At 44.5% G+C, this 25,045-nt stretch overlaps 1 protein-coding gene across 3 annotated transcripts in view; it reads left to right on the top strand.

Moving 5' to 3' along the window:
- The window catches only part of ergic2 (ERGIC and golgi 2), a 70,251-nt gene extending 59,795 nt beyond the window's left edge, over positions 1-10,456 (top strand). For all 3 annotated transcript variants that reach the window (XM_086009107.1, XM_086009108.1, XM_086009106.1), the window contains one exon: positions 8,783-10,456. In XM_086009107.1, the coding sequence (XP_085865233.1) occupies positions 8,783-8,848 (66 nt within the window). In that variant the 3' untranslated portion in view covers positions 8,849-10,456. The remainder of the gene's footprint in view (positions 1-8,782) is intronic.
- The last annotated feature ends 14,589 nt before the right edge of the window (positions 10,457-25,045 follow it).

The raw sequence follows: 25,045 nt of genomic DNA, 5'->3' as shown, positions 1-25,045 counted from the left end.
TAAAAATGTTTTTTATTTTTTATTTTAATAATATATTTTATATTTTTTGTCCACCCCTTTGTTTTGGTTTTTCCCCCCCCCCTTTCCTTTTTTTCTCTCTCTCCCACATGGCAGCTGTCTCTCATTCTGCCAGAACATTCCACACCTAATCTGAGCTGTCTTTTGTCTCCACTAGTCCTATCACCATCTCGTCTCGTTTTGAATACATCTTAATGTCTCTTCACTTCTATTGTTCTCTCGCAGCCCTGCCTTTCGATCTGTTTCATTTCCTTTCCAGTTTTGAAAACGGGTTCGACCCGAAACGTCGACTCTAATTTCTCTCCACGGATGTTGCCTGGCCTGCTGAGGTTTTTCCAGCATTTTCTGTTGTTATCCACAGTAAAATGATTGAAATCAAGAGTGGTGAATCATTTATCCACATCCCATTACTCCATCAGAACAGAAGTAGGCCATTCAGCTCCTCGAGCGTGTTCCGCCATTCAGTTAGATCATGGCCCATCTGTATCTTAACTCCATCTTGGTTCCATATCCCTTAATACCCTTGCCTAACAAAAAAAATCAATTAATCTCAGTTTTGACATTTTCACTGGTACAATATGTTGGAACATTCCTGAATGTGGATCTCAAGCATAACATTGTTTGGGATTACAACCCTCAACAAAAAGAACAATGAACAACATCAGTTTATGAAAAACAATGGTGGGGATTAGAACATGGCATAGTAACATAACTCAAGTGGAGATTTTGGCTTTTATCTCCTCCCCTGCACCCCGGGGGAGAAAAATAAATTGTAGCCTTTGTGTTCTTAAATTTGCCCTCATCTATTTGCTATTCTGCTATTGCAAGTTCAACCAACAAGAGGCACTAGTCCAAAAGAAAGGCAGTTTCCATTATGTTCACCTCCATGTGATATCTCTTAACAGTAGCTTAACATAAAACTAACCGATCTCCCTCATGTGACAGATAGTCCGTGGTTAGTGTTATATCTCAAAAGTTTAATAACCTTGCTTGTATAACAATTAACAGTACGCAAGAAACAGAGTTCAGTTAACAGCCATCACTTTCCAGAAGCTTCTCAACTCCCCTGCACTCTATTTCCCATAGTGCATTGCACATCCCAACTACGGTAAGCTGTGTGGGACAATTCAAATACAACATTCAAAATACACAACATCTCCCCTCTTACATTAGATGTCCCAATATAACCACAAAATTTTTAAAACACAATTTTTAAAACACAATAACCTGGGAGTGAGGGTAGACCTCCTCCAACCATGGCTATACCCATGGGGATTATTCTGCCCCAGATAAAGGGTAAGCCTCTGAACTATAAGTTCAAACGTATAGAGGCCCGCCGCTCTCTGGTAGGATACCGGCGGTCAACCTGGCTCTCCAGTTCATTGTCTCTCACAGGTGACATCAACACAGGTGTAGGCAGCTGAGGTGCCTGTATACAGGTCTCCCTTGCTGATGAGATAGTGGCTGAAGCGGCTGCTTCCTCAGAAGGTGAGCCTCTCTGTGTAGAAGGCGGATGACCCACAGTGTCACCCAATGGCAGATAAACTGCTGTTGGTGGTTCAGTGGGTGTTGCTGCACTTCGTAGAAGCTGACCGGTGTGTCTCTTCCAGACAATGTCCTCGGGTATCTGTACAGTGTAGGATACTGGACCAGTCTGTGCAATAACAGTAGCAGGAACCCACTTAGGTCCACCACTGTAGTTCCGTGCCAACACATGTTCACCTGGACTGAAGACTCTGGCCTAGAAATTCGGTATAGCCGCGTTTGGGGCACTAGTCCTGGCGATGCGCAGAGGCTAGCGCCAGGCGCAATTTAGCGCCACCTAGCGTGATATTGGGTTGCAGCACCCCTAAAGGTGATTGCGGCGCTAAATCAGGCGCTGCACGCTACTCTTAAGGCGCTAACCTGGCAGCGCAACCCAATTTTGTGGCGGCGGGGCGCAGCGAGGGTGCTGTCAATAATCACTTTCCCTGAGACAGTGGCGCCGGCCAGCTCTTAAAGGGGCAGGTCAATTGGCATCACCAGACAGACTCACTGCCTTGTAGACCTTCAAAGCGGTGGGAGCCTACCTGTGGCGCACCAGCCTAGCAAGACATGGAAAGGGTGAGGCAGAGGGCGGAACGCCTCACTGATGGGGCATTGAATGCTTTGGTTGGCGCAGTGGAATCAAGGCCAAGGAAGATGGTCGGAATGTGATTTATGTTTTGGACAGTCTCCCGGGTGTGAGAGCCAGTTATGTGTCAGTGTATTAGTTTTGCTTTCTGTTGCCATAGCTTTCTCATGCTTGAAGGAACCACATTTTGTGTAATGAAACACTTTCTTCATTTACAATGGCCATGCCTGCTATTTACATGCATCTTGCCCTTCACAGGCTTGGGGGTATCAGACCGGTTCCATTCCTGTTCTTGGAATGGCAGCAAGCATTCCATGAGAGGGGCCTAGAAGCTACTTCTGATCAGCCTCTGACGCGCAGCCTGAGAAGAGCCGCTCGCGTAGAAGTTCAGGCCAGCAGCCATCTTCTCAGCCGCCGACAGAGATGTCCTGCACCTTATCTGAGGCTGCAGATCTGGCTGAAGCAGCTGGCACAGCTCAGTCACCACCTCCTTTCTAAATCGCAGCCTTCTGACACGCTGCTCCTCCGGCATGTTCATGTAGGAAAACTGCTGTCGGATAACCCTGCCAGCGTAAGGTCTGCTGTGGCGACATCTGTTGGCCCTCCTCCGCCTGGCCATGCCCGCCCCCCTCTCCCTGCGTCTCAGTGCCCTTTCCAGATGATTCAGCAGCAGGACGTTCCCCTCCAATGCAGCCCCCATAATAAGTGCCCACAGGAAGGTTCCCCGTTGTCAAGGCTCACCAACAGCAAGGTGATGGTCAGAAGGCTGAAGATCGTCTGCCTGCGCTGGCTCAGTGGTCAAATGGCTCTCAGTGTGCAGCTCAGCAACTCTTTGTAGCTCTCGAGGAAGTTGTGATCCAAAAATGGCTGCCGCTTTTAAACCACATCAGTCCCCTTTAAATAACGCTCCTCCAGCCCGAGAGCGACTTGGTAAGGTCCAGGTAAGCTGTCACTATTAGCGCCAGGCGCTACGGAGGGGGGCGTCACTGAATTTCCGGTCCGGGGCATCCAAAAGGCATTGCACACTCAAATGACGTCATAATCAGCCTGCGCCCATGAGCGGGCGCTAAGATTTAGCGCCGGCGCTAAATGCATGCTCAATATGGGGCGAGGCGCTAGGTGCCTTGCGCCCACCCCGAAATTGGCTAGCGCCTCACTTCTCGGCCGCTTTAGGCGTTAATCGGTGGCGCTATCAACCGAATTTCTCCCCCTCTGTCTTTGGAGCGTTGTTCACGTCGCTTGATCTGCTTGTCCTGCTGATACTGTACCACGTCTTTCACCTTTGGCGGTTTCAGCAGGTCGAAGTTGGTTCGTAGCTCTCTTTTGAGCAGTAGAGTGGCAGGTGATGCTTTTGTGGTCACATGTGGTGCGTTCCTGTAACTCAACAGGAAACTATTCAGGCGCTGATGAAGCGTTCCCTGGCCATGCGATGCCTTTAGAGAGTGTTTCATGGTCTGAACAAACCTCTCAGCTAGACTATTGGTCGCAGGGTGGTATGGTGCAGCCCTGATATGTTGGATGCCATTCACCTGCAGGAATGTAGCCATTTCTTGTGACACCCACTGTGGACCGTTGTCTGAGACAAGTTGCATCGGAGATCCAAATCGGCTGAACACCTCACCTAACTTCTCGATGGTCTTCTCAGCGGTGGTGGACCTCATTATAACAACCTCTGGCCACTTACTGTGCGCGTCAACAGCCACCAGGAACATTCTCTCCTCGAATGGACCTGCAAAGTCTACATGAATGCGGTGCCATGCTTCCTCCGGAAAGTCCCTGGGTGAAGAGGTGCAAGCTGTGGCACATTAAGAACTTTCTGACATGAGGAACAGGTTTTAGCTTTGTCCTCAATCTGTCCATCCATACCCGGCCACCAGAAGTAACTCCTCGCTATTTCTTTCATACGAACCATTCCGCAGTGTCCGGAGTGTAGTTGCTGTAACACTGGTTTCCGTAGCTATGATGGAATAACCACTTTCCTCCCCCACAGCAAACATCCAGACTGCACCGACAGTTCGTTTCTCCTTAAGAGATATGGGCCTAGAAATTCAGTAAGGCGCTGCAAGCTTTGCGCCCAGTTACCGCCTAAAGAGGGCTTCTGCGTCAGTAGAGGAGGTTGCGCTGATATTGAGCTCGGCGGTAATGGCGGCGGTAGCCGGTAGCGCTGCGCCGGCACCGATGACGTCATCGGTGTGCGCAGTGCCCCGTTTCCGCCCCGAGGCCGGCCCGACGCCCATATTCAGTTGTTGCCGCCTCCTCCGTGGCGGCCGCAACTAACATCCGGAGACCAGGGCCTTACTGCAGCCTTCGTGGGGCGCATAAAGGTGGAGGTGCGGCCGGCCGCTTTTTCGGCGGGCGCCTGCCCGCACCTCCTTCCCCGGCCTCCTCCACCACCCCCCACCCCCCCCCCCCGCGGCATTGCCGCCTGCTTTCCGCGAGCCCAGCACTTCTCCGTGGTGCCGGGCTCATTTGCCGGCACAATCCAGCGGCGATCTCCCCGTTGCAGGCACCTCCACCTTAAGAGAAGGAGGAGGCCTGCAGTACCGCAGCCTGCCGCACCGCATCGGGTGGCGCAGCGGCACTTAGAGCGCTGAAATTCAGTTTCAGCGCCCCAAGCGGGGGCGGGCCCACCCTGGAATAGCGCCCGGTTCCGACTTGGGGTGCAAAAAGTGAATATCGGACGGTCGCACATGGCTCCGCGCCCAGCGCTAACTTTTGGCCGTTAGCCAGCTGGCGGGGCCATAGTGAATTTCTAGGCCATGGTTTCAGGTTTGGGTCATCGCTGTCAAGCTTGCCCCTGACGATAATGTCCAGCACTGCAGACAACACTGGGTCATTTCTGGTGTTTCGTCGGACTTGTGTCGAAGTAACAGGCGCGTTCTCCACCTGCCTAAAATAGCAGATGTCCATGCTACGCGTCATAGGCTTGGTGACAGGCAGCGGCAACCTGGAAAGACCGTCGGTGTTGCCGTGCAGGTCAGACTTGCGGTATCTAATGTCAAATGTGTGTGCAGACAACAGCAGCGCCCACCTTTGCATTCTGCTCGCAGCAAGTGACGGAATCCCTGTATGTGGCCCGAAGATGGTCGTGAGAGGACGGTGGTGATCTGTTAGTAGGGTGAACTGTCTCCCGTACAAATATTGGTGAAACTTGCGAACGCCAAAAACGATGCTCAGTGCTTCTCGTTCTATTTGGGCGTAGTTAGTTTCAGCTCTGTTCAAAGTCCTAGATGCGAATGCTATCGGCTTCTCTTCTCCGTTTGGCATGATATGAGAAACGACCGCTCCCACACCATATGACGATGCATCGCAAGCTAACTGTATTGGTAATGAAGGGTTAAAATGCGTCAAAGCCTCTGACTTCAGGAGCGTGTCCTTTGCTGTCATGAACGCCTCCTGGCACTTGTTAGTCCATTCCTACTTCTTGTCTTTACATAGCAACCAATGCAGCGGCCTCAGCATCGAGGCTAGGTTCAGTATGAACCGTCCATAATAGTTCAGTAACCCTAGAAAAGAACGCAGCTGGCTGATATTTTCAGGTGCTGGGGCATCCACGATTGCCTTGGTCTTGGACGGTGCCTTGTGAAGGCTTGTGGCATCGATCACATGACCGAGGTACTCAACAGATGCCTGAAAAAAATCGCATTTATCCCTGCGAACTCTGAGTCCATAATCCCTCAGTCTCTAGCGTTGCATCCAAGTTACGCAGATGGTCTTGGTCATCACACCCAGTAACTAAGATATCATCTAAGTAGCACTGGACTCCAGGCAATCCACTAAGGATCTGGTCCATAGCACATTGGAAAAGCGCTGGAGCTGATGTAATTCTGAAAGGGAGTCGACGATACCTAAATAGGCCCTTGTGCGTCACAATAGTCAGCATTTCTCGTGACTGTTCATCCACATGCATTTGCAGGTAGGCTTGACAGAGGTCGATTGTGCTAAACTTCTGGCCCCCAGCAAGTCCCGCAAACAAATTATCAATATGGGGGAGTGGATATTGCTCCACTGACAATACAGGGTTAACAGTTACTTTAAAATCTCCACATATCCTAACTCCACCCCCTTGAGCACTAGTACGATGGGCGTTGCCCATTCACTCACGCTGACTGGTTCTAGTACTCCGCTTTCAACTAGGGCTTCTAAGTCAGCCTTGACTTTTGGTCTGATGGCATAAGATATGGGTCGTGCCTTCATGAACTTGGGTTTGCTATCCTGCTTAATACGAAGCTTCACAGTAATATCTTTCATGCTACCCAGTTCTCCATTAAAGACTTCTGCATGTTTCTTCAAGATGGCGGGTAAGCCTGGATCATTGTGTGACATCATGTAGACTGATGACCAGTCTAATTTTATTCCCTCCATCCACTAACGTCCCAGCAGGGAGGGGTAGTCTCCTTTAACTATGTAGAGTGGTAACTTCCTAGTTTGTCCATTCAACTGAACTGTGACCTCAGTGATACCTCTCATGGTTACTCCTTCACCAGTATATGTCTTTAACACTATGTTAGCTGGTTGAAGTGGAAGGTGCTTTAATGTCTTTTTGTAGACTGTCTCTGACATAAGAGATACTGCTGTCCCGGTATCGATCTGCATTCGCACAGGCTGCCCCTCTAGCAAGGGTGAGACCCAGTAGCCATGCGAATCCCCAGCTACAGTCAGCACGTTCAGTAATAGTTCCTCCCCTGAAGTGTCACATGCCTCTGTTTTGTCCTGTTCTACAGAGCAGACATGCTTCTTTGTCTTTTGTCTGAATGTTTTTTTTCTTCCTTCCGTCTTTAACGTTTTCTCTATGTCCTTTTTATTTCTGCATGCGCGCTGAATATGTCCCTTTTTACCACAGCTGTGGCAATCCATGTCCACACACCAGCATGCAGACGCAAGATGCTCCGTTTTGCCACAATGCAAGCATGGCCCTTGGCTCTCTGTTCTTTGTGCACTTTTTCTGTTGCACCCAACTGTTGAGCTTCCTTAGCTGCCAATTCCATGGAAATACTGATTTCAATGGCCTTTTTTAGAGTCAGATTACTCTCCGTTAATAGTCTCTTCTGTATGGCTTCAGTTCTCATACCACACACTAGCCTGTCTGTTATAGTATAATTTAGCACGTCATTAAACTCACAGTGCTCTGATAGTCTTTTTAGTGCAGCTACAAACATGGTCACTGTTTCTCCTTCTTCCTGGTTACGCCTGTGGAACCTAAACCTCTCAGCTATGACTAGGGGTTTGGGTGAAAAATGCCCTTTTAGTATCTCCACAATTTCACTATATTGTTTAGTCCCTGGTTTATCTGGATGCACTAAACTATGCAAAAGATTGAAAGTCTTTGGTCCCATCACACTTAACAATGTAGGTACTACTTTGTTCCCTCCAATGTCATTTGCTTGTGTGAAGTATTCAAATCGTTCTGTATATGAGCTCCATTGTTCGACATTCTCATCAAACGGTCCAATGTTACCGATAATTCCAGCCATTTTCCTTCTCTCGGGCTCCTAATTATCATTCACTAAGGATTCTTCCAATGTTGAACTCAACTAAAATCACTATCAGTTATTTAGTGCTTCAATTCACGGATCGTTTCACAGTTGAATAAATGTCCTTCCCGATTTACTCACTGCTTTTCCTCCCCTTCCTCAAGTCGTTAGTACCTTAACGTCGTCTCGTCTTCCCGCCATTGCAAGCTCCTTTATCCTCAAGCCAGCCTCACTTTAATTAACTGTCCACGGCAAAAATAACAGTTTTAACACATAAAACCCGACTATCTTCCGCACAGCAGAGCCACGTAAGTTCAGACGTCCTCGTCGCCACTTTTGTTATATCTCAAAAGTTTAATAACCTTGCTTGTATAACAATTAAAAGAGTACGCAGGAGACAGAGTTCAGTTAACAGCCATCACTTTCCAGAAGTTTCTCAACTCCCCTGCACTCTATTTCCCATAGTGCATTGCACATCCCAATTACAGTAAGCTATGTGGGACAATTCAAATACAACATTCAAAATACACAACAGTTAGGAATGACAAAGCTTTCAGCCACAGGACTAAACTCCATTGAGGACTAACTTCACAGCTTTGTCTTTGTTGTTTCTTTTTGCTTTTAGAGGTTTAATAATGATTTAAAATATTACAATGTTTAAACAATTCACTGGAAGTACTGTTATTTAGTAGCCACACAGTTTAGAAAGTTACATTTCAACCATTTTATTTAATGCAGCATATCTATTGCAGTTTGCTGCAGCTTTTTGTTGCTTTGTACAATTAAAGATCTAAAACAGATGATGCATTATGCATGCACACATTGCACTATAGTTAAACAGATTGCTTATTACATTGATCTGTCGCATAGTAAGTGGTAAATTCCATTAAGTTTACTTGAGTCTTATTTTTTAGTACAATTAGGGCTGTACAAAATGGTCCCATTGTTTCCATATTGATCTACAAATATAAAGTCTGAAGAAAAACCCTGCAAAGTAGTGCTATTTGTAAAATTCTAACATTTATTTAAAGGAGTAAGACTTAATAATGTAGCGTAATTTCACTGGCCAGAACACAGTTAACAACCTTCCTGTGAAACTAATTTTGTACATTTAACTTGACTTAAAAAAGGCATTTCTTGGTAGTCAAACTTTTTTAATATGCATTTTGCTTTTCAGGTCACAGTACTTGATGGCCACATGAATAATCACTCCTTCCCGATTTCAGATGACTTCGAGCACTAACGTCAAGCAGGAATAAGAGCTATCTGTTGAATTTTCCCTCAGTTTTAAATGTGTGCAATAAGACGTTATTGGGTTGCACAGCCTTTGTTTAAATAAATCGTTAGTTACATTCTAGTCTCTTTACAATTTCAATACCACTCAAGACATTACTTGTCAAGTCGTACCATTACCTCCATATGATGGCCTGGTTATTAAATAATTCAGTGTCTTCATTTAAAATAAAAAGGGAGACATTACTTGTCAAGTCATGCCATTACTTCCATATGATGGACCGGTTATTAATTAATGCAGTGTCTTCATTTAAAATAAAAAGGGAAAACAATCAGTATTTTGTGGACATACTTCAGCAAATGAGATGACTGGAAATCTGACTCATGATTTATTTATACAATATAATTCAATATAATGTGACAAATGCACCAAGGATTTGTTTTACAGCTTTATGTGAACTGCTAAAATGTGTGTACACAGCCAGTTTTGTATCAGATTCTTTGTTGTAACCATAGTAGGAATAAATTGATACAGGGAGTTGTACTGTGCAGGATAATCCTGTTACTGAATCACCGTCTGTGTTAAGAATAAAATATTAAAAGACACCCTAGAGCCTGTCTGCTTAAAGGCAATAAGTTTTAATAGCAAGAATAACCATATTATTAGGAGCTCATCATGCTCCTAATCTCTTGTATTTTATTTTCCTTCTCTTGTATGGACAAATAATTGTCTGTAAATTAGTCTCTGAATCGCAGGAATTGAAAATTACTGATGCATTGGTCTATCACTGACCCATTCTTCTGGTTATCGCTGCTAAAAGCAACTTGTTCTATTCATTAAGTTGAATTAAAACAGCTGCCTCTCAATTATAGAATACTGTAGTTTTTTTTCTATATATGTTTCTAATGTACTTTATTAAAAAAAATAGAGTAGGTCGGTGATCTAACAATGTATGAAAGTTCTGTCAGGGTTCTAGATCTTTGTAAGTATGTTTGTATTTATGTGAACCTTGAAATGGCCATGTCTGACTGCTGGGGATGGTTCAGATGCCTAAGCATTTGTATTCATACCAGTGTAGCGTCCCTTCAGTCAGAGTTAGGAACCAGTTTATTTAATTACTCAAACTGAATAAAAAGATATTAGTATATTGAGCAAAATGTGCTGTGCAGACAGGAGTGTGAAATCTGTGACTGGATAACTACTGCTTTGTTGTTCAGACGAGGTAGATCCATTGTGTTCTGCATAATGTGATTATAAAATCAGAGGACTAAACTAAGTGTATATTTTATTTGAAACTACAGATCAACCTCTGTCACTGGACTGTGATTGTCAGTTTAGAGCCAGTTGCCCTCTTCACAAAGCAACTGGCTGGTAATTCTGTCATAAATGATTATATATTTTAAACTCCGTGTTCACCGTGGAAGCTGAGTCACTCTTTTTACTGGTCCACCTAAAAAAAAAACTTGCTCAACTATGTAGCTTGTAGTTACACATGCTTTTCATTCTACTTTCTGATACCTGTGATGAATGAAATTGTTAAAAGTTTTGCACAGACATAAAGCAACTGTACTGCAGGTTTTGGTGATAACTGGTATTTAATAAACCTACAAGATCAATTTTGGTGGCGGTTTAAAAATGTTTTTTTGTGTGTTTAGTATGGAATAGTATCTTGTCCTGGGAGAAGTCTAAAAATAATGAATGAGAAGGTGTACATTTTCAGCTAATAATGTTCATTGTGCATCTTTCTCTTTTAAAGTCTGCATAGTTTTTGTATATGTGTAATGCCCATCTTGGGTTAATACAGCTCAACTTTCAGCAATGTACTGTAAATCAGGAAATATTTGCTACGTTCACACAGGATATTATCTCTAGATTTTGCCATTCTTAAATCCTACAAGTTCATGAGGTAGAGCAGGAACATCTGTAGGATTTCTGTTGAGCTGTGCTTTTTATAGCAAATTTTAAACCCCCTTTATTCTGTTTTCTATGAAGTATACGCTTAATCTGATCACACTGTAGATGCAAAGTTAACCTGATCTGGTGCTATTTTTCTGTTTGATAAGAAATGTTCACCAACAATTGTTTTTGCTGCTTTCTCGGTGATTAATCAAATGTGTCTTAATTACATTAGTTTTGCAAGGAAGTACCAACAACCTCCAGTTGCACAAAATACTCTGTGCTGGTATTCCTGATTGAGAGTTCATTTTTTTTAACTTCTATTAATTGTATACAATAATATCACTTAAAAAAATTCTGTCCCAAATTCCTGCATACATGACGTTGTATGAATCAGAGAAGAAATGCATAGTTTTAATATATACCATAAGATACAAACCAAGGCAGTATTTTTAATAGTGTTGTATTTTGGTATGCTGAGGTCAATAGAATACCTTGAATTCCAGCCTTGATATCTAAGTGATGTTGGCATGCCAGAACAAAAGATTACTGGGTCAATTTCTAACCATACCTGTCAGAAAGCAGATGGGTAGGCAGTTTAAAAACAAGCACATTGCTTACCTGCTCAGATCACATCTATTGCTGACTTTGTGATGCAGGAGGATGAGGCGCCTGCCTAAATAGACGGGTGCCTCATAAATTAATGCAAATTGGGTTCCTATTACATCAATAGGATACAAGAGCTGAATATCAAAGGTGAGGTGAGAGTGCCTGCTCTTGATATCAAGGCAGCATTTGAGTGTGACACCAAGAAACCCTAATAGAACTGAAGTCAATGGAGATCGGAGGGAACATTTTCTAAGGGCTAGTCATACCTGGTACAAAGGAAGATGATTGTGGTTATTGGAGGCCAATCATCTCCGCCCCAAGGCATTGCTGCAGGAGTTCCTCAGGACAGTGTCCTAGGTTCAACTACCTTCAGTTGGTTCATCAATGACCTTGCCTCCAGTTCAGAAGTGGGGCTGTTTGTTGATGATTGCACAGTGTTCAGCTCCATTTGCAATTCCTCAGATAACTAAGCAGTCCATGCCCACATACAGCAAGACCTGGACAACATCCAGGATAAGTGACAAGTAGCATTCATGCCACGCAAGTGTCCGGCAATGACTGTGTAATAAGAGAAAGCCTATTACATTACCATCAACTTACCACCCCGAACCATCAGCATTCTGAGGTCGCCAATGACCAGAAACTCAACTGAACTTGCCACATAATTGCCGAGGCTACCAGAGCAGGTCAGAGGCTGGATATTCTGCTGTGAGTGGCTCACCTAACTTCCCAAAGCCTTTCCACCACCTACAAGGCACAAGTCTGGAAGGCTCATTACCTGAGTGGGCACAGCAGCAATAAAATTCAAGAAGCTTGATACCATCCAGGACTAAGGAGTCCGCTTGCTCGGCACCTCATCTACCACCAGCGTACCATGGCTGCAGTGTGGACTATTACAGGCTGCACTGCAACAACTTGCCAAAGCTGCTTTGGCAGCACCCCCAAACCCGTGACCACCACCACCTAGAAGGACAAAGGCAGCAGGTGGATGGGAACCCCATCACCTCCAAGTCATACACCATCCTGACTTGGACATCTACTGCCATTCCTTCATTGTTGCTGGGTTAAAATCTTGGATCTCCATACCTCATTATTATGGGAGCACCTTCACCACACGGACAGCAGCAGTTCAAGAAGAAGGTCCACCACCACCTTTTCTAGGGCAACTAAGGATGGGCAATAAATGGCAGCTTTGCCAGTGAAGTCCATATCCCGAAAATATATAAAACAAATATAGGACCCCAATGAAATTTTAACTGGTGTCTGAGTGGGGAAAGCAGAAGCTGATTTACAACTTAGCAGAATAGCTTCTTCTGTATTCAGACAAGTTGTAAAACATTCATTTGTGGGGGCCAGGAGGAGCAGAGTGCCCCACAGGGAAAGTTGCAGCCTCCCCTGCCCCAGACTCCCCTCTTGCTTCTCTGCCACTTAATCAAGGTGGCGCATGGCTATCAAATCTATGTGCTGTCAGTCACTCTGCGCCCACTTCACACTTGTTCTGGGCGGGAAGTGGAACAACAGCATTTAAATGAGGCGGTTGAAATCGCCATGGCATCCTGCTGCTTCAACCAACTGGGAAATCTCACTAGGGCAGTTTCCAGAAATCGGTTTTAAAGTTTAAAATCTGACACTACTTTCTGTATTTTTCTGTGGGTAAGCTAGGGGGACTTGATTTTCTTTTCTTTCCATTTCTTGCACCATACATGCTGGTTGGGAGTTGGGAGACCAGATGACAAACACGCTCTCAGGTTTTCACCAATGGCTTTCTATAGATGGCTGCTAGGATATGTGTAGGCTTGTACCTCATGTAGCCATAAACCACCATCATACAACTGGCATTCAACCTTTCAGTACCACAGTGCTACCTCATTCTATAGCCTGTTAATTACTTGGTATTAACTTTATTGGTTGTTAACATTATTAGCCTGAACTGCAGCTTATAGCATAAGTAAACCTTCTTATTCATTAGTCTTTAGTATTCAGTATTTTGTAACTGGTCATGAAATGAAATAGACTGCACACATTTTATGGTGTATGCCTGCTGACCACTTATATTGCAGTAGATTATGGTTTTGGATAGGAAGATCTCTTTTTATGATGGCAATGTTCTGGTCCAACTGACGATTTGGTAGGTGGTTGGCTTAATTGCTGTCTTTGGGGTTGTCTTATGTGAACAAACTTTTGAGACTGTTCCCAAATGTTTCATAATGACCACAGAGAAAATCCTTTATTTTCTGTTTCAACTTAAATACAATTAAAGAAAAATCTGCCAAAATATCAAGTGTTTGTGCCAATCATTGTAAGTGTACACAATGAAGTTTGGAGGTAATGCCCCCGATATTTACTCGGAGATGCGGTGGGGGCCAATATCATGCGGGAAACCAGGAAGCAAGTTCAGCACGTCGGTCAGTGGCTTTTTAACTCAGCCAGCTCATTAGCATTTTACTTCTGAGTTTGGCATCCAATGTGTGGCAGCGGGTATGATGGAGACCCACATGACATGATCTCAACTCCAGTATTTAAAAGGCCAGTCTGAAGATGCAATTTGGAGGAGCTGGGAAGAAGGGTAAAAGGCAGTTTCAATGGCACCTCTCTTGATGTGCTGCTGGGGCCTGTGAGGAGCTGGAGAGAGATACACTTCCCCAGCAATAGGAGGAAGAAACCTGCTGGTGAAGCCAAGAAGGCATGGCTGGAGGTGGCCCAGGAAGTGAGCAGCAGGAGCATAATAGCACGCTCCTGGATTCAATGCAGGAAGTGCTTTAATGACCTAACCAGGTCAGGAAAGATGAGTACAGTTGCATATACTCCTACATCCTGGTGTACGCAGCATCACACCCCCTCACTCTGCCTTGTCAAGCCTACTCCATCACATCACTCCTCACACCCACTTACCTTGCACGTGCACCCCTCTTTCAATGCACTTCCTCACTTCCCCATTTATCCATCCACCACTGCCATTCACCCTCATCCTTATGCAATTTCATGCCTCTCCCTGATAGTCACCCTCACCAAATCCACTCCATCCAGTTGGCGAACACATGCCATTACACTTGCTCAAAGGTCTGTTCTTTTGCTCCTTGCAGGATAAGAGAGCACAAAACATGAGGGAGAGAACTGGTGGTCCTTCACTCATTTCCCAGCTCACAAGTGCAGAGGCGGAGGAGGCGCTGGAGATAAGTGGATTTTTGGTGTCCCTGGCTGTCGTAGCTGGGGAGACAGGGAGCTCCCAGCTAGCTGGTGACACAATTAAATATCAGAATATCAACGACCCATATTTCATATGGCACTGTCATGTTGACTTGATTTCAACAGCGAGTGAAATACAATCATCTTCATAATGACAACTTGCAACATTCTTACCTTGCCAGTACTAATTCATGTCTTTTATCTCCCAACGGCCTTCACATATGCAACAGAAGTTGATGGATGTTGCGGACGATGACTCCTCAGAAGAGCTGAATCCTTCTGAGGGTGTACCATCCCAGGACTCATGCATACCATGCACCAGCTCAGATACTCGCACTTCGGTGGGTCCACTTAGATATAGTTGGGTTTTCACCTGGTGACTCACACTTAACAAGTGAGCAAGAGCAAATGGTGGTGGCAGGGACAGCGGTAGAGAATCCGTGTCGCAGGGAGCAGCCCTCTCCGAGCGCCGCTCAGCTGGACACAGTTGCTGTACCCTGGGGGACCGTCGATGAAAAGGAGAATCATTGAGCAGCAGCAGAGAATGTGGGATGTACTGACCGGCTTTGCATTATTAAGTGCATCCCTGGCAGCAATGTGAGCAGCTGGTGGTGCATTGCCCTCATCACCTTCCTTGTCTTCCTCCTCCTTGGAATCATCCAAAGAGGATCTGAGCTCTGCGTCTTGTTCCTCCTGCAGCTCCAAACCTCGCTGTTGTGCAGAGTGCAGCACATCACAACCATTCTGGAGACCCTGGCTGGTGCGTACTGAAGGGCGATGATCCCTTTAGTTTTTTGTTTGGGTGTGCCCATTCAAAATACTGCGCAGGCGTGTTTTTTTCCATTTAAAAGCTAGTGAGCCGGCTGTGCAGTAACTAGAGTGTAGCTTAAAAGGAGTATTGCTGAAGGATGCCTCCAGATCTGTCTAGGCACCTGAATTGTATCTTCAGCATACCAACGTCTTGTTTGATCACACATCTGGTAGTCATATAACATTCATTTTAGTGCTGTTGAGCTTCATTGGTTGGGTTTCTGATTTGTGTCATCAGCCAAGTTTGAAGTGGGTATCCCTTGTCTCCCAGCAGCAACACCGGAAGTCTGCTTGCAGGTCCAAAAACATCAGGGAACTTGGACTGCCGCAGGACGAAAGCATCATAGCAGCACCCGGTAAATCTTGCATACACCTGCAGACATATCTTTTTGTGGTTGCACATCAACTGCACATTAATGGAGTGGAAGCCCTTGCAGTTGCCAAATACTCTTGGTTGATTTGGGGGTGCACAGATTGCCATGTGTGTGCTTATTCTGACTGGCGTCATTGCAGGATAAGTTCACATAATTGCCGGCCTAAGCAATCAAGCCATCAGTCACCTGTCTTATGCATTTGTGGGCCACCGACTGGGAGATCCTGGATATGTCTCTGACAGAGCCCTAGAAAGATAGAGTGTCTTCTTCTGGCAGACTGCAGATGTCTGCCACCACCTGACGTGACAACCTGAGCCTCCTGAGAGACTGCTGTTTGGGCATGTCAAAGAAACTCAGCCTCTGCCTGTGCACCCTGTATCGTGGGTAGTGCTTCCTGCAAGCTGCACCCCTCTGCTGCTCCCTGCTTTGCTGTCCAGCTACAGGAAATTGAACAGCAGTGTGTTGCTGGTGCTGGCGATATTGATCCTTGCCTGAGGTTCAATCTAAGGGAGCCAAAGCGCCACCCATCCTGATGTGATTGAGAAAACCTCAAGTGTAGAAAGTAAGCTCTCAGTAAAAGTGCAGTGAACAAACCCTTTCCCACTAGCAGGTGAGAAAGCAGCTGAGTACTGAATAGTTATTGCAGTATTTCCATGAGATTGATTAGGCCCCTCAATTGCCATCGTGTTCTCGCCTTGCTTTCACTGGCGAGCTTCAGGAGGCCTGGGAAACCAGTGGGTGCACCGTTAAATTTAAGTCAGTTGAAATATCGCTCCAATTGAGCAATTTGCATATGTTAATAGGCAACCCGCCTCCCCCGAGTGGGTTGCACTCAAGCAACCTAAAGCATTCCAGTTAAACGCTGAAGTCGGCGGTTTGGAGCCAGCTCCCCGACGTGCTGGATTTAACCCCCCACCCACTTCCAAATCCACGTGCTCCTCCAGGTTAAAATTCCTCTCAATATCTTAATGTGAAACAGGGGAATTTATTTGGGTTTTGAATGAGTGTATGGCAAATAAAAGGAGGAAGAGAATGAAACAGAATCCAAACAAAGTCCATAAAAACTTAAAAAAAACAAATCCTCTGTCAAACTCCCTTGATGGCGAAGTGGGCTGAATAGTGTGTTATCAGATTACAGGTTCGACTCTGGTCTGTGTTGAGCTAGCTGATGGTGAACTATAATAAGGCTCACTGATATAAGACAAGGAAGGGAAAAATTCAGCCATAGTTCCTTTCCCTGTGGATATTTGGTGAGGACATAAATGGGCTTTGTAATGAAATGTGTTTGTCTTGCCTGTATTCGTTTTGCACTCATGTATATTACCCTCCCCCACACGGTGTATAGTTTCACTTCCTCTTTCCTGACTAACCTGGAATGTTCCAGGTCTTGGCTCTTGGCTCCGCCCCTGACTTCTCTTACATAAAGATCCCAGGATCTATATGACTCATTCCTACGAGCCGGTCAGTGTGTTGAGATGTTAGCTCTGATCTTAGTGATTAAAAGCCAACTTGTTAAGGTCTATAACTTCTAGTTTTGTGGTTATTGAAGGCACATCAGGCTTAATCTCAATAAAGAATTGTTGTTTTAGTAAGATATTGGAAAGCTGCCAGTACCCATGGATCTGTACTTTTCAGTACAGAATGATTAGACTTTTTCATAAGTATCTCTAAAAGTATTAGTTTTTTTTGTCTTTTCATTAGAAGGCTTTTTAGTTGAGAATATTCCTCTACCAAGAGTTTGAATATATTTAAGTTCTCACAAAGTGATTTAAAAGACCATAAACAGGTGCATTTATAAAGGTAAGTCTAGTTGGTGCAAAATAATGTTTGTACATAAATTTGCAGCATTTATACAAAAACATATCATTCTACCATCCAAAGGAAATACTGACCAATGAAAATCTAGAGAGCTCACAATGTGCAAAGTGACTCCTGGTGTTTGGATGGCCAGCAGAAATTCTGTTCACTTCCTGCTGCCATACACAAACCCTCTTACATGCAGTAGTAACAAAGACAGTACAGACTGGACCCCTCACTTCCCAGTTCCACTGTTCCATGGGTCCAAAGGGGGCAGGTGGAGAGCAAGGTAGGTAATTGATGGCATTAAAAGGGATGGTTTTGAAAGGGGTAAGAATGGCATTGAAAAGGATGACTGAAAGGGGGTAATGGATGGCAATGAAGAGAAGAGGGCAGAAGCTTGGAGAATCACTTTTGGCTAGGGAGGAAGATAAATTTAAGTGTTAGCTGTGAGGAAATGGGGAGGTAGAATACCAACGAACTATTGATTGGGGGGAGGGGTGCGTGGGTGAAGATTGCCAGCATGAATTCTGTGGGAGATGGGGAAGAGAGACAGCTTGAATGGGGGGAAGTGTAAGCGTACCAAATACCTTCATCATTTGGATTTCCCTTTCAGGCGTTCATGTACTTATATTGGAGGAAAAAATACAAGTGAAGGAATCTTACGTATTCCTACCACTAAATTACAAAGCTACTTGTTTTTTACATGTTAGTGCTGTTCTTGTGTTGTTAGGTTTTTGGAGGTTGTAACAGCTTTTTTGAAGCCGTTGGTCAGCTTTTGCTAGTTATTTTTTAGGTTGCCTTCTGTGTGGGATAGTATTTTAAGTTCCTTATAAATCCAGGAATGTTCAGATTATAATTAGTAAATTTTTCTAATGTTTGGAGGTTATGTAGTACATTCCAATATTATGCATGTGATTTTGTATTAATTTGATTCAGTTCTATGGACTGTTTCCACAGCCTGATTACAAGCGTCTTCCAGACCCCAGAGATGGTAGCTCATCTCTCTCAACAAGATTTCTGAGATAAAGCTTTCTGGATTTGAGCACCAGCACATTGGTAGTGTTGTGGGACTAAATAGTGGCCTAATTGGCTCATTCCATTGCAAAATGGAGCGTTAATTCCCCAATTGATAACTCCTGGCAAGAAGCAGCACTTGCAGGAAGCACTGGGCTCCAAGTCCCTGATTTTCTGTCCATTAATTTAAATAGATGGTACATCACAGGCTGTGAGCCCAAGAGTTCTCACCAGCACTCCCTGCAAGTGGCATTCTGCATTGGGAATGTGTGATCGGGGAGTCCTTTGTGGAAGGTTCTACACCAATCATCCTTTAAAGAGGACCATTTTCTAACAAATGGCTCCTGAAAGGGACAATTGGAATTATTATAAATTAATATTTTTACTTTTTGTGGTAGGAGTTGCTAAGTTACCATGTTAATAACTAAGAGAAAAATAGGCTCTGAAAAGCTATGTATAATTACTATATATTAGATGTCTCAGTAACTAACATTATGGAATAACTTCCAAGGTTTTATCAGAATAAATAATATATTCTCGTAAGACAAAGAACTTGCACTTATATCGCTGGGTCAAAATCCTGGAACTCCCTCCGTAACAGCACTGTGAGAGTACCTTCACCATACCGACTGCAGTGGTTCAAGAAGGCGGCTCACCACCACCTTCTCGAGGGCAATTAGGGAGGAGCAATAAATGCTGGCCTTGCCAGCGACACCCACATCCCATGAACAAATAAAAAAAATTACCGCCTTTCATGACCTCAGGATGTCCCAAAAGCGTTTTACAACCAATGAAGTACTTTTGAAGTGTAGTCACTGTTGTAATGAAGAAACTGATGGCAGCCAAATGCACACAAGATCTCACAACCAGCATTAAGATAAATGACCAGATAATCTGTTTCAGTGATGTTGGTTGAGAGATAGATATTGGGCAGGACACTGGGAAAGCTCCCCTGCTCTTTGAATAGTGCCATGGTATCTTTTACATACACCCAAGAGCAGATGAGGCCTTGGTTTAACATCTCATCAAAAGACAGCACCTTCAACAGTGCAGCACTCTTTCAGTACTACACTGAAGTGGCAGTCTAGATTATGTGTTAAAGTCTCTAGAGTAGGGCTTGAATCCATGGCTTCTTGATTCAGAGGCAAGAGTGGTACTACTGAGCCAAGGCACCTTAAGATAAACTGTTTGCAAATTGTGTTTTCACTGCATTAGTTCACAGTTAGTTGGCAACATTAAGGTGAGTAGCAGTATTATTAATTTTATGTTCTCTCCCTCCATTTCCATTTTAATCATCTTTTGTACAATTACCTCCAACTGGAAAAGGCTAGAAAATCACAGATGACTTCACTGCTCTGCTGCCACTACTGTTCCACGTTCAGCCCAAAGAAGGTATATTTGGATAAATTAAGTTCACAAGTTACCCACTGTCATCAGGGGTGCCCAGGAAACATTGCCTTTGTAAATGTATCTTTAGATTTACAAAGTCCTGTGTCCAGTGAACAGCTTGGTTACAGGTGTTTTGAAAGTAGTTGTTTTGAAATTCACATTCACCAGCAGGGACACCTATCCTCTGATTAACCTAAGTTTAAACGTAGCTGCAATTACCTGGATTTACCTATTGGGCACAGTGGACTTTAAAGAAGAGGTTAGTTAGGCGCTAAACATTATAACTATCCTCCTGATCTGAAAGTGCCCATGAGCAATACCACACTGCTAGTAGTTCTAAAATATTTGACTGTTGAAAGCAACACAAGTAAAATTTCATTTTTGGCATTTAGGGAAATTAGTACTTTTATTTGGGCTGTTCAAACTTCTGGACATTTATTCTAATCATAATGAAGTTGATATGCATGAATATTTTCAGTCATCCTTTGGTTTCTGAATAGCCCAATGGATGTTTAGAGTAAAGGTTAAAAAAAATATTCCTTATGCAATGCTTTTCAAAAAGTTGCAGTTTGTAAGGATTTGTTGGATTTTCGTACAAATCTTGCACAATCTATTTCCTGCTGTGTGTGCTCACATGTTTCTATCACGGCATTAACAGCACAGTCACTGTCATATACAGATGGCCCGTGCCTGTGAGTCTCCAACTGACAAGTTCTTGAACTTTAGCTCTCATGAGGAAGAGTGGAAAGTGGGCAAAAGGTAATTCTGATCAGGGAGGTAAAGGAAACATTGCCAAATGAGTCACTGGGGAACACTGGTGGGTGAAGTAGGTAAGCTGCTCTCCGAATTTTGACCTGAAGAATGGTCTCTTTCATAGGGTGGGGGGTGGGGCGGGGGACCTACAAGGAAATGAAAAATATAAGCTGAAGTGTGATGCTGAGTTAAAAATAAAATTGGTTTAACCAAAAAAATTTAAAACCAGTCATAAGAAAACATTTGCACTGAGAAATGCTTAAATTTGAACTAAATAAATACTTTGTAAAATTTGCATTATTTCCGAGAAATGAACTGTGATTGATTCTGTAGACCTTTTGTAGTGAGCACTTTGACTTTGCTAAAATCTTGCAATATGCTGACAACACTATATTTCATACTACATTTTTGTTTTGTTTTCTCCTTTCCTCGTGCAAGGATATGACTGCACCAGTGATCACACCCCTTTATTACCTCACCTACCTGGCCATTCTTTGTGTGAGCCAGGATGGTGAGTGTTGGTGGGCTATTTGACTGTAGAAAGGGCACCACAGCCTATCCTGTCCTTATTTGACATCCACACACACACTTTCCATTTGGCTAGGCTTCTGCTATCTTCATTCTGGGAGTGGCAGGATGAAAAGTGAGCTTAGACAAGATTTCACATCTGTGTATACACAGGACTTTAAATTATTAGTAATTCACAGTAAAATGAAATAACATTCAACGGTAACTTTGCAAGAGCCTAACTTTGTACCTGAGTGAGAACTTCTTCGTCATAATGATGATTAATTAGTGAAAGGGTTAAATTATTTGTGGGATTTGTATCTATACCACACTGCCTTTTTAAACCACAGAACAGGATGAATAAAACATAAAATTGCTCTAGTATTAAAATGAGATAGCAAGGAGGTTGTGTTATAATGACGTTTACTAGGTACAACATATTACTAAATATAGTTGCTCTCCTGTGGCTTTGCTCATGGGGAAAATATAGGTTTGGAGTACATTAGAACATAGACCAATCCAAATGTTCCTCATAAGATGAAATGTGGTGAAGTGCAGTAATTATTATATGGTCAAATGTGGCAACCCTCCAAATCAGGCTGCCGTACATGAAAAATCTCTGTGCATACTTAAATGTGGAGCCGTTGTCAAAATGCTGCATAATCAGCAACCAAAAGCACCAGTTACCATGGAAACAGTCACATTTGTAACAAGGACCAACAAGCAATAGTTCCCATGGAAACATACTTGCAGTTACCAGGGACTAATGAGCATTAGTTACCACGGTAATCGCAGATGCAAGTTTTCAGTTACATTGTTCTGCAGACTAATCAGAGTGCTGAAAAATCATCAACTATTAGGCCCAAATATGGTTAAATGTAAAGGGACAGTTAAAATGCCAATTCAGAGATCATTGATGGGTGATGTTAGATCCGTGGTTCAGTGGATAAATAATTACACGGATGCTGTACATAAACAAATAACAGGTCTTTACTGGAGGAGGGTAATCTCTAGACTGGGGTACAGAGGCATGCGCACAGCTTATATACCGGTGTGGTTACTGCCGGTACTACAGTATACAGGAGTTGTAAAAAGTAGTTCTGACTTAAAGCACATACACTACAATTCCTCCCTTTTTAGATTAATAATACCCCCTTAATATTCAAATAACAATTAAATTTTTACATGTACATTCAATAACAAAAGTCCATTTATAGATTCAGTCTTTGGGGCGGCTTCCTGACCCTTTCGGGATAGCGCCTTTCCGGAGGTTCTTGTTCTTGGTGCAGAGGCGATTCTGACCCCCCTTTCATCGGGTAGTTCATCGGGTTCCACTGCTACTGGGTCTGAAGTAGATGCTATCGATATGTCGGGTTCACCGGGAACAGCACGGTGGCATAGTGGTTAGCACTGTTGCCTCACAGCACCAGGGACCCGGGTTCGAATCCAGCCTCGGGTGACTGTCTGTGTGGAGTTTGCACATTCTCCCCGTGTTTGCGTGGGTTTCCTCCGGGTGCTCCGGTTTCCTCCCACAGTCCAAAGATGTGCGGGTTAGGTTGATTGGCTATGATAAATTGACCCTTAGTGTTAGGGGGATTAAATACGTGGGGTTACGGGGATAGGGTGGGATATGTGTTGGTGTAGGGGTTACGGGGATCGGGTGGGATATGTGTCAGTGCAGGCTCGATGGGCCGAAATGGCCTCTATCTGCACTGTGGGGTTTCTGTGATTTCTGTGATCCCCAGGTACTCGAGACATGGGGTTAACGCATTCCTGTGATGCTAAGATCTGATCGACGTGGCATCTCACAATGTTCTCCCCGACATCCACTGTGTACATTAATGGCCCCTGCCTTGTACATATCGTTCCGGGTTGCCACTTCTCTGTTCGATAGTCCCGGGCCAAGACTGGTTGCCCTACATTGAAGCTCCTTGTCGGCTTCTCGTTGATGTGCTGGAATTGTTTGTCCTCAACATTTCTTCGCACATTTGGTCTGAGCAAGTCCAGACGAGATCTCAACCTTCGGTTAAAGAACATCATGGCCGGGGTCTGGTTGATAACTGCATGTGTCACGTTTCGGTAGGCTAATAAGAAATTGTCCATCTTATGCTGTAGTGGAATTTCCTCGTCGCCCATGGCCTTTATCGCCTTCTTAAAGGTTTGTAAGAACCTCTCAGCCAATCCATTGGTGGCTGGATGATACGGGGCGGATGTGTAATGCCTTACCCCATTCCTTTCCATGAATTTTTGGAACTCGTCGGACACAAACTGTGGTCCATTATCAGAGCAGATCTGCTCTGGCAAACCGTTTCTGGCAAATATGGTCTGTAGGACTGCAATTGTTTTCTCTGTAGTGGTTGAAGACATCTTTATCACCTCAGGCCACTTTGAATGAGCATCCACTGCTATTAAGAACATTGAGTCCATGAATGGACCAGCGAAATCAATGTGCACCCATTGCCATGGAGAGGAGGGCCACTCCCATGGGTGTAGAGGGGCATGTGGTGGTGCATTTTGGACCTTCTGGCATCCTAAGCAGCTCTTAGTTAGGTCTTCGATTTGTTGATCGATTCCCGGCCACCACACATAAGCCCTAGCTAGGCTTTTCATTTTCACTCCCCCCGCCCCCCCCCCCCCCCCCAGATGACCTTCATGTAGCTCATTTAGCACTCTCTCCCTTAACTTGGGTGGAATCACCACTCTGGATCCACACATCACTGTCCCCTGGCATACTGACAGCTGTTCTCTTCTGGATGAGAATGCTGGCAACAGTGAGTCGCCATGTGTTGGCCATCCCCTCACCGTCAATTCATATACCCGTGACAGCGTCGGATCATTGCGGGTCTCCTTCTCTATATCCGCGTTTGTTACTGGCAATCGTTCAATTATCGACGAATAAAATATTTCGATAGGGTCCACTGCTGGTGCTTCCTCCACAGTAGGCAGTGGCAGGCGCGATAGCCCATCAGCGTTCCCATGCTGTCTCGTGCCTTTATATTCTATTTCATATTGATTCGCCCCTAGAAACAGGGACCATCTTTGTAACCGCTGTGCAGTCATTACTGGCACGCCCTTCTTAGGATTAAAGATGGAGACAAGTGGTTGGTGGTCAGTCAGCAAGGTGAACTTCTGTCCATGCAGATAGTGGTTGAATTGTTTTACTCCCCATACTAGGCTGAGGGCCTCCCTGTCAATCTGAGCGTAGTTGCGCTCGGCTGAGGTTAGTGACCGAGACGTAAAGGCTACTGGCCTCTCCAACCCGTCCAGGAATTTGTGCAACAGCAGCGCTCCAATGCCGTAGGGTGATGCATCACATGCCAAACGAATTGGTAGTGCTGGGTTGAAATGGGCCAACACCTCTTTTGATGTGATCAATTCTTTACACTTCTGGAAAGCTCGTCTACGTTCATCATCCCACTTCCATGGTACCCCTGTTTGCAGTAGGGTGTTCAGCGGGTGTAATACCGTCGACAAATTTGGTAAGAACTTGTGGTAATAGTTTACCAGCCCGAGGAACGACCTCAGTTGTGACACATTTCCCGGTGCTGGAGCCTTGACTATTGCCTCAATCTTTTCAGGGGACTTATGTAACCCCTCTTCATCGATGACGTGTCCGCAATACGAAATCTGTTTCTGGAAAAACTCGCACTTGTGGCGATTAGCTCGTAGCCCATATTCCTTTAATCTGGCGAGCACCTTCTCCAAGTTAGCGAGGTGATCACCGTCATTTTCGCCCGTGACCAAGATGTCGTCCAAATAACACTGGGTCCCTGGAATCCCTTGCAGGACCTGATCCATCGCCCTTTGCCAGATAGCCGGAGCCGAGGCTACTCCAAACACCAGCCGGTTGTATTGATAGAGACCTTTA

The sequence above is a fragment of the Somniosus microcephalus genome, chromosome 16, assembly GCF_052327205.1.
Source record: "Somniosus microcephalus isolate GS21.2 chromosome 16, FLI_Smic_1.0, whole genome shotgun sequence".
In the NCBI taxonomy this organism is placed as follows: Eukaryota; Metazoa; Chordata; class Chondrichthyes; order Squaliformes; family Somniosidae; genus Somniosus; species Somniosus microcephalus.
Note: the sequence above shows the minus strand (reverse complement) of the source record. Positions and strands in the feature narration are given on the sequence as shown.